The 10,637-nt window shown below is 35.0% G+C and overlaps 1 protein-coding gene across 1 annotated transcript; it reads left to right on the forward strand.

Moving 5' to 3' along the window:
- On the forward strand, positions 5,446–7,364 carry LOC107611385. Its single transcript, XM_016313319.1, has 4 exons — positions 5,446–5,967; positions 6,096–6,704; positions 6,800–7,142; positions 7,231–7,364. Exons 1-4 carry the CDS (start codon positions 5,446–5,448, stop codon positions 7,362–7,364), a joined length of 1,608 nt encoding a protein of 535 aa, XP_016168805.1.

The following is a 10,637-nucleotide window of genomic DNA, read 5'->3' on the forward strand; positions in this document are numbered from 1 at the left end:
CAACCAAAAACTTACTTCTCAAATTTTAAAACCTTCCAAAACTGAAAAAATTGAGCAAGGAATCAATCCTAGTGGATTATAGTAACAAAGGTAACTGTGTCACTTGCGCTATGTAATACTAAAAAAAATCAAAACGGTGAATTGATATCAATAATAAAAATATTTTCAAAACTAAACAATCCATCAAGACTCAATCCCTCAAAATTGAACATATTAAGGCAGTAAGGCAGTTTTATGTTTTAACGCTTAGAAAAACAGAATCATAATAAGTTCATTTGATGCTAAATCTTTGGAAAGACTAAAAATCTCATTGGATCATGGTGGCAAGTAAGCTTAGCTAGAATTAGAAGCACACCGGAGAATCAAATGAGGGAGTGAAAGAGATTCACCTGGGAATCGTTGGGGCAGAAGGCGAAGCATCGATGTACAAGCGAAGAAGAGTAAGACCTACAGGAAGCGTTGAATTGATCAATGACTAAGTCGAGACCAAGAGAGGAAGGGCAATGGCAGAGTCCGACGAGGAAGGGAGAGGGTGAGGAATTGAGGATAGACTGCTGCTGTCCGATAGAGATTAGGGCTGAGGTTTCTCTTTATCAGTAGATTGGTATACATAGAAGCTTGGTATACAAAGAAAATGAACAATTTTTTAGATATATTTTTCCTTTCGGTATGAAGAGGTAGGAGAGATTATTCACCTGGGAATTGTTGGGGCCGAAGGCGAAGCATCGATGTACAAGCGAAGAAGAGTAAGACCTACAGGAAGCGTTGAATTGATCAATGACTAAGTCGAGACCAAGAGAGGAAGGGCAATGGCAGAGTCCGACGAGGAAGGGAGAGGGTGAGGAATTGAGGATAGACTGCTGCTGTCCGATAGAGATTAGGGCTGAGGTTTCTCTTTATCAGTAGATTGGTATACATAGAAGCTTGGTATACAAAGAAAATGAACAATTTTTTAGATATATTTTTCCTTTCGGTATGAAGAGGTAGGAGAGATTAAATTAGGGTTCATGATAAACAAAGCAATTTTTTAGTGTATATGAATAATGAAATGTATTTTGGTGTTGATTTTTAAAGGGTAATGTTAGGTAACCAATAATTTTCTTGAACAACATGAACAACCACCAATCAAATTAAAACACACTACACCTCCAAATTATCTACCAAAATTTGAATATTAGAATAACCATCCGCACACCTAGTGAAATCCGATATATCCATTGTTCACATTGTTTTTATTATCTAGCTACTTATACTTTTCCATTTTTAAATTGATTTAGATTTAAAATTATAAAACTAAAGTTAATTAAATTTTTATTAAATCAAAGAATTAGGGTTGTTTTTGTCCAATACAAAAAAAAAAGATATTTAAGTCTTTTTGAAAAAATTAAATAAAATTTATTTTTATTTTTATTAAAGTATAAGGGTGATTTAGTAAAATTATTGATATAATATGTATTTAAAAAAGAAAAATTAATTATTGACATAGAAAACATAATCCACATGTCGTGTTATAATTTACCCATATTTTTATTGTACTGATACGTATAAATTTATTATAGTACCGAAACAAACACCATCCGATAATTATTTAGGTTGCGCTTTGAAGACTGAGACTGGAAAACAGAGATAGAAATTAAATTAAGTTTTTATATTGTATTTAGTGTAAAATGTACTAAATTGAGTTATGTCTCAGTATTATGTTTAGTTTAAGATAAATATAAAGATTGAAAAATAAATTTAAAATTTAAAAAATTAAATAAAAATATTTTGATAAAAAAATATTATTAAAATTTTAATTTCTATCCTAAAATAATTTCAATCCCATATATTTCCACTTTTTAAAGGTATTAATAGGACTGAAATTTTAGTCCTAATTTCTTAATTCAGTCTCAATCTCTAAAATAAAATGCTATGAATAATTACCAACTGGCTAATTAGGATCATCATTGATAGGCATATTCCTATTAGCAGAGTTCGCATTGTTTTTGCATTGGGTGCTCAAGAATAATGTTAGATATGTGAATCAATTTATGTTGATTGAATAGTCCATTTATTCGTTTGTTTATTTAGGTAGGTGTTGGTGATTTGAATTCTGCCTCGTGTTGACTATTGGCAGACCCTTATATTGGAGTGGTAGTTGGGTTCAATTACAGTTAATTCTTTTAGATTGAACTCCGCAATATGCCAATATATATAGTTTATATGAGGATGGACGGTTGTTGATAAATACATGTTGTAAAAATTATAGTGAGATTGCAAGGTATTAGACCAATTAATAATGTTGAAATAAAATCTCATTAAATTGTATACATATTTCCATAATGAGAAATCGCAATTATATATATTATAATAATGTATATAAAATTTCATCAATAAATTAAAAGTTATATTTAGTTTATTTGAAGAATACTATTTTAAGATATATTATATCAAAATATGATATTTAAAAAATTGTGTTATATATATCTGATGCAAAATATTTATAAAGTAATTAAATCATATGACCACAACATATTTGTAATTGCCATGGGTATTATTGGACTATAAGATACTCAATCCAGATGATATCTCGTCAATTTTCGTTCAATATGAAAAAAATCGCTCCTATATCTAGTGGGATAAAATGTAAATGCAAGTTAAAATATTTACCCTAATTAAGGCACGTGATTTTTTCCTAATCCTTATTATACACAATCTAGATTTTATTGTTTCAAAATATAATAAAGATTCAATTACTCATTTTAAAATATAAAAATCTAGCTAATAATATAATTTATATTTTTCAAATTATAAAGACCTTCGAATTAATTAAAATAACATCACATGTAATTACAATTTAATCATGGTTGTGATTTCAACTTCAACAGCAATAATATCTTACAGCTGCAATTGCAATTACGAATAATCCCAAATAACATATGCAGTAATTATACCAATTTCAAGTAAAATTGTTTGTTTTGTATAATGCAATTTATTTTCAATCCCAATCACAATCACTGCCAGCAAAATATAAAATCATAATTAGATCAAAGACTATTATAATAGAGTGTGTACTTTAGATTTTACTAGGTGATAGAGACCATTAAAATGGAGAATTTTGTGCTTGTTGATCTCTTGTTATTATTGTAGACACAGTAGTGGACGTAGGTGGATATCACAATTTACACATACCCACTTATTGCAAAGGTATTGTTGGCCACCTACTTCTCAATTCTCATGGCCGCACCAAACGTTATTATTAATTTATTATTATTGTTGATTGGACTACACCCTTTAAATTTTCAATGAAAAATATATTTTTTTTATTTTTAATATATAATTATTCATATATATCTTTTTTTTTAAAATGTATTGTGAATGATCATATTTTTCTGAAAAAAAAAGTTAAAAATTAAATGTTGCTCCGAATTTTTTTTACCTTCTAAATATTTATTCAAATGTTGTCACAAAAATTTAAATTAAATGAATAAGTCATTTACTAAATGCAAAATTTTTTTTTACCATTTATAAATTTTTATCATATTTTTAAATTATTCAAAGACTGTTTTATTGATAACATCTTTTAATAATAATTTTAACGGTTAAATTTTTTAGATATTAAATTAGTAGTTAATTCTAAAATAAAAACACTTTAATAATTACTTTTTTGGGCCGTGTTTTTCTCCTTTCTTGAAGTGAATTTTTTTATATAATTTATATAAAAAGTTATGCATGTGTGGTGGTGTTGAGATGACATAGGCAATTTTATTAATTAGCAACTAGCGTAGCCTTTGGCAATTTTATATATATTGTAATATATGCACAGTATTTTCTTCAATAATCATGCAGATTATTCCAATTTCCACTATCCTGTTTTTCCGAAGAATGGTTTGGTAGAAATTAGAAAATGAAAAGATTTGAATTATATTTTACTCATAATAAGTGTCATTCATTTCCAATGAATGTATTATTCATCAGGTTTGTCATATACTGTCATCTTTTTGTAAAAGTTTTATTTCTTTACCTTTCTTGCTGTTTTCCTTTTTGACTTACTTTTTAAAAGTGGTAGCTAATTTAAAATAATAATCAGAGAGATTTCTGCTTTTTTTTAGGTTGTTAACAGAGGCATAACCCATATATAGATTTTAGTTACATTGCTAATAGCTTAGTATAATGTATATCATGATGATTTTTAATTCATCTGATATTTCTCATGCTTTAATTATTGTTGTTAATTAATATAGATGGATATTTGTGCTGTTAATAAATTCATAGTTTAATAATAATGATTAGGGTTTATCTATATCCTGCGATTTAAGAGCGCATGTTGAGTTTAGAGTTTGCTAACTTCATTACTATATATAATTGATAAAGAAAAATAATGGGGGCATAATTGGTCAAACAATTGGATACTAGGCTTCAATATCATCGAGAACTGTAGATAGATGTTTGCTTGGGATATAACATTATTAGTATTGATATATATTGATGGTATTATCCTGTAAAAAAGAAAGAAAGAAATTGGTGGTAATATTTGTAGTTTTTTGCGGTTTATGATGTTAGGGATGTTATGTAAAAGGAAACATATATTGAGATAGAGTATTAATATCCACATATATTGTTGGGTAATGCAATATGTTGAAAAGCTACTTTCTAATTCACCGTGGCATTTTATATGCATCATGTTATGCATACATTAAAATTAATTATTAAAATTAGTTATTATATATATTTATATATATATATTATAATTTATTTTTAATATATATATATTTTATATTTTAATATATATTTTATAATAATAATAAAATTTAATAAATACAAAATTTGATTGGAAGAGAATATATATAGGAACGGAAGTGGTAAAAAGAAGCAATAATGACTCAAAAGTTTGGTAGATACTTTTAAGATTGAAACGTGAAAGATGTTATATTAATTTGGATTGGAAATTTTGAATTGGATAAAGGCTCATGTTTTTGCAAATGGAAAAGAGCATGGTGTTACACCATGAAATTGAGGCATGGCAAAAATATTCACTCTTATGGGTGTCGGAGTTGCGTTTTGAATTTGTTTATTTTTTTTTATTTTAAAATATACTAAACGTAAGTTACGTTTTGATATTTTTATTTTTTTAATTTTATTTTAGGCTATTTTTTAAATTTTATTTTAGGCTAAACGCAGGTTGCGTTTTTGAAGCTAGAAAATTTAAAAAATTTTTGAAGTCCACAAACGCAAGTTGTATTTTGTGAGTGTCAGAAAATTTTTTTTGAAAGTCCCAAAATGCCGATTGCGTTTTATATACAAAACAATATTTAAATCTACAACTTTACCTATAAATACGGAGTCTAGTTTCATTCATCTTCATCTTCGCATCTCCTCTTATTCTTTCTTGCATAAAGTTCTTAGCGGTGTGCTTTTTTGGCAGTTAACTGTGTCAAAAAAATAGAGTTAGTTGAGGCTGAAGTTATGGAAGGTGTTGCAAATTTGCGAGTATTTTATAACGGTGAGGTTATACCAAACACACATGAAGGAGTGACTTTTGTTTGTGAATGTCCATTGTCATTTACTATTCCATGTACCATGAGTTTTGTCGAGTTGCAAAATGGTCTTTGTAATAACATTCAAAGCCACATTTTAAAAAGGGTGAGCAATCTTTTATACAGAAGTCCTATGCAAGTATTTGGTGGGCTAATACAGTTTCAAATAATACCCGTCACTGACGATGTCAGTATGCAGCAGATGTTGTATATTTATCAACAAACCCAATCTCACGTGCCAATGATAAAGCTGTACGTTGAGTTTGAACAGCAGTCGGGGATGGGTACGGTCGGCGACGAGTTCAATGTTGATGAGCTCAGGGATATAGATTGGGAAGAAAATAATAATGACAGTGAAGAGAAATTCGAAGCTAATTATGAAGTCGATGATGAAAACGATGATGGAGACTTGGCAGGCAATTCGACTGTGCAAAGTGAAGCGAATGCGATTGTAAGCTAATACCCGTTTGGTGTTCTGTCTTTTATGCGGACTCTAGATCTCAAAGCCATGCATGCCCCAGAATTTTCTGAGTATGTGAATATGGATACGTTATGATTATTAACTCAAGTTTCCTATAGTGCTTATTTTATTTGTCTTGTTTGAATGATGGTGGTGCGCATGTCGTAGGTGACGGCAACGTTGTAGTGGAAGATGGCGAGTTTAGTGTCGGAATGGAATTTGGTTCGAGAGAGTCGGTGATATCTGCAATCAAAAGCTACACCATCTCTAGAGGAATTGATTACACTGTGTATGAGTTTGATCCGCAGACATTCTATGCGAAATGCAAGGGGTATGGTGCAGGGTGTGACTGGCTTATCCAAGCTAGCTTGATTCGAAAAAAAGCTTGTTGGGAGATCAGGAGATACAATGGCAAGTACACGTGCACCATAGGCACGATTTCACAAGATCATGCCAAGTTGGACTCAGACACAATTGTAGATGTCATTAGGCCGTTGGTCAAAGCAGACCCCTCGATAAAGGTGAAGTCTGTTATTGCAAAAGTTCAATCCAGGTTCAACTACACTGTGAGTTACCGCAAGACTTGGTTGGCAAAGCAGAAAGCTGTCGCAAAGGTTTTCGGTGATTGGGAAGTTTCTTACCAGACTCTGCCAGTATGGTTGAAAGCAATGACGGTGAAAATGCCAAGGTCTCGTGTTCAAATTAAAATGCTCCCCTTTACCGGGAGAGTGAGGAGGTTCAAGGTGTAAGAGTTCTGCACCGCGTTTTTTGGAACTTCTATCCGTGTATTGTAGCATTCAGACACTGCAAGCCACTGGTGCAGGTTGATGGCACGCACCTGCATGGAAAATATAAAGGTGCATTTTTGGTAGCGGTTGCACAAGATGGGAATCAAAACATTATGCCTATTGCATTTGCGATAGTCGAGGGCGAGACGGCAGACGCATGGGAGTTTTTTCTAACCAATTTGCGGAGATATGTTGTTATCATTGATGGTGTGGGTATTATTTCTGACCGTCATACCTCCATCGACGCTGCAATAGCTCGCAGTAACGGTGCATGGTCACCACCAAGGGTGTGGCACATGTACTGCATCAAGCACATCGGGTCAAACTTCTTGAGGAGGTTCAAGGCTTCATATTTGCATAAACTCGTGGTGAACACAGGTATTTCAACTCGATGTTATGGTTCTATTCATAGTAAATTTGTAGCATCTAATTATGATTAAATAGTTTGTTCAATAGGCTATTCTAGGACGGAACAGGAGTACAACAAAAACTACCAAAGGCTTAAAGAGTGGGGGTGAGGCATATACTCAATGGTGCAATGACATCGGTGTTGAGAGATGGGTGTTGGCATTCGATGGTAGTCATCGTTGGGACATATGACGACAAACTTGGTAGAGTGCATAAATTCTGTCCTGAATGGTGCATGCAACCTTCTTGTGACTGCCATTGTCCGGTCAACTTTCTATCGGCTGAATGAATTGTTCACTCGGAAGAGTACCGAGACTCACGAGCGTCTTCACAACGGATTCACATATTCAGAATTTGCAACAAAGAGAGTTGAAGAAATCTTTCGACGTGCAGGAAACATTGTGGTCAACCGGTTTGACAGGCGCAACGAGATGTTTGAGGTTCGCGAAATGCAAGATGGTACCATTTACACTGTTAACCTTGCGCAACGACTCTGCGAATTTGGCCATTTCCAGGTCGAGCGACTCCCATGTCGCCACGTGCTTGCATGTTGCGCCAACCAGCGTCTTGATTGGCAAGTATACGTGCACGATGTGTACAAGATGTCTGAAATTTGTAAGGTGTACAGAGGTGAGTTTGTTCCGATGGGTGACCCATCTACGTGGGATAGATATGAAGGAGCGAAGGTGATTGCCAACGAGACATTGAGGCGCGTGACAAAAGGAAGACCGAAGTCAACCCGCTACTTGAATGAGATGGATTCGTGGGATATGCGTGGTCCTCGCCGGTGCACTATATGTGGACGCGAGGGACATAGCCGCAGCCAGTGTCCTCAGCGTGCAGGTCCAAGCTCCGCTAGAGGTCATTAGTGGTTTAGCATTTTAATGTAACTTTGTTATGACGTAATCTTTAACCTAGTTAACAATTTATAATATATAAAGTCTTTTACCAACACGAATATCTCAAATAGAGTTATACGAGAACAAAGCTAAATACGTAATAATAATAATACTGAACTGAATCATCTAAATATAAGGTATGACATTGAATACACTTTAAATACAACACTGAATACAAGATCAACTGTAACAGACTATTTCCTCGACGCCTTCTTCGAATACAAGGATGGGGTGTATTTGTCCAGAGGCGCAGTCTGTGTCCGTAAGTTATACGGATGACCCTGAGACACACCGGCATCCAGCCCACTGCCAACGTCAGGACCACAAAATCTGTCATGTTCGCACCACCGGTGTCATACAAACCAGAACCACTCATCCCCGGAGCACTCTCTCCACCAAGATCATACCAGTGCTGCAAGTCGTATCCCAAATCTCCCTCTTCCTGCTGCGGGTACTCATTCAAATCAAACAACTGAGAGCGTGGTGGTGCGGAAGGACCGGGCGGATCTACATGACCCGTCGACTGATCAAAGTCGAAGTCACTGGCATGACCTGAAGTGGCGCGACGACCCCCAGACTGCTGAGATGTAGCAGGCCCTTCCTGCGGTGGCGTCAGAAATAGATAATCTGTATCTCTCAGGACTTGAGAAAAGCTGATGGTGTCAGATCCACCCAACGGACTAAAGTGACCCTCGGCTGGAATTACCAGTTGTGGTATGTAGGGCTCAAGTACATGATGCGACTGTGGTTCTGGTATATATGGTGCCTGCTGCTGATATGCCGGCCACTGTTGTTGCTCTTGGCCGTAGGCCAGATCCTAAAACTGCTGGGCATATGCCGGATCCTGAAACTTCTAGGCATATGCCGGATCCTAAAAATGCTGGGCATATGCTGACATCTGATACTGGTGCGCATATGCCGGGACCTGATAGTGGTGCTCATATCCCGGAACCTAATTAACAATTAATTACAATTAATAGTAATTAATTACAATAATAATTACTTATAATTTAAAACGGTAAAAATTAATAATAATAATAATACTAGTAATTAATAATAATACCTGAAATTGCTACTCATGAGGCAGGACTTGCTACTGAGGGCTAGCTGGTTCTTCCTGTTGCTGTTGTGGTTCATTAGCGCCAGCCTCTTCATCTGCAACTCTATCTGACAGTCGCAGGTGAATCCCATACTGCTGTGTGTACCACTCGTACTACACTGGGAGAAGATAAAAGTCAATAATCTCCTCGCCTAACTGCAATGTGTTATAGCGGTCAGATCTCCACCTGTTAATCCATCGACTGTAAATCTCTCCTCAGTCATGGTTCTGTGCTCCTGTCAACCGCGTGCAATGATCACGACCAAAGTCAAACGCCGGGCCTGGTAGAAGCTGTTGCATCTCGAACTGTCGTCTAACTCGGTCTGTCGGGTGCCATTCTATGCACTCGAATGGTTACAACTGCACATTAGTTACTAAGACGCCGATTAGAAAAATTATTCTTCTAAATAAAAACATTGGACATTAATGGTTACAACTTACATCGTCAACTCCCATGTCGTTGAGTCCTCGCCTAAAATGCGTAGTAGGCCTCCGTATATTTCTTGTATGTCGGCGCCAATGACTCCACCTAAAAAAAACAAAATAATAATATTAATAAGAATAAAGAATTAATAATAATAATAATAATAATAATCACAATAACAATAACAATAAAAAACAATACCGTCGCGCAAGTGGAATACCAACGTTGTCGAACTGATCGTGGGGTATAGGTGCCAGGAGCGGGATACGCTCCCACACCAAACAAAAAGTAGTATTAGTGGGCCGTCCATCTCTTTACAGTTGTATCGTGAATCACGACACAACGATCTGTATAAGTGTGCCAGACTGGCTGTCCCCAACTGTATCCTGAAATCCGGTGAAAATCTCGAAATAGTGGTAGAAAGTTCGAGTTCAATGAAGTGGTCGACTTATCCGGAAACACTACTGATGTTTCGAGCACGCAGAAAATGCGCGTCTGGACGTACCGCTCAACAGACTCCTGAGTGTCACAAGGCTCGGTGTCTCTGCACCTCCGGACCCATGCGAGATTAACCTTCTCCAACACGTGATCTTGTGGACCGAGCTCCCGACCAGAACACACAATGCAGTTCTCCACCAAAAACTGGTGACTGCTGTTTGATCTTTCCGTAACGGCCTCCCCATTAATCGGGAGACCAAGAATATAGCTCACATCTTTCAACGTTACTGTCACTTCACCGACCGAAAGATGAAATCTGTGAGCCTTCGGCCTCTAGCGTTCCACCAAGACACTCAGTAATGCAAAATAACCTCTCATTTTGCTTACTCGAAAAACGTATTAAAACTCAGTCAATACTAATGCCGATGCCGCTATCTCGTTAAAAGTATATGGTGGATCGAGTTTTCTGAACAACAAATTCCTAATAGCCTGCAAAAAGAAAAATGATAATTATTAAATTTTAAATAATAATAATAAATTATTAAAAAATGATAATAAATTATTAAAAAATAATAAACATTTATTTATTATTAGAAAATAATAAT

Source organism: Arachis ipaensis, chromosome B08, assembly GCF_000816755.2.
Source record: "Arachis ipaensis cultivar K30076 chromosome B08, Araip1.1, whole genome shotgun sequence".
In the NCBI taxonomy this organism is placed as follows: domain Eukaryota; kingdom Viridiplantae; phylum Streptophyta; class Magnoliopsida; order Fabales; family Fabaceae; genus Arachis; species Arachis ipaensis.

Bases quoted from the DNA above. Each gene is read 5' to 3' on its own strand.
- LOC107611385 (XM_016313319.1), top strand. From the start codon at position 5,446: ATGGAAGGTGTTGCAAATTTGCGAGTATTTTATAACGGTGAGGTTATA. The intron at 5,968-6,095 runs GTAAGCTAATAC...AGTTTCCTATAG, and splicing joins AAAGTGAAGCGAATGCGATT to TGCTTATTTTATTTGTCTTG. The intron at 6,705-6,799 runs GTGAGGAGGTTC...CCACTGGTGCAG, and splicing joins TGCTCCCCTTTACCGGGAGA to GTTGATGGCACGCACCTGCA.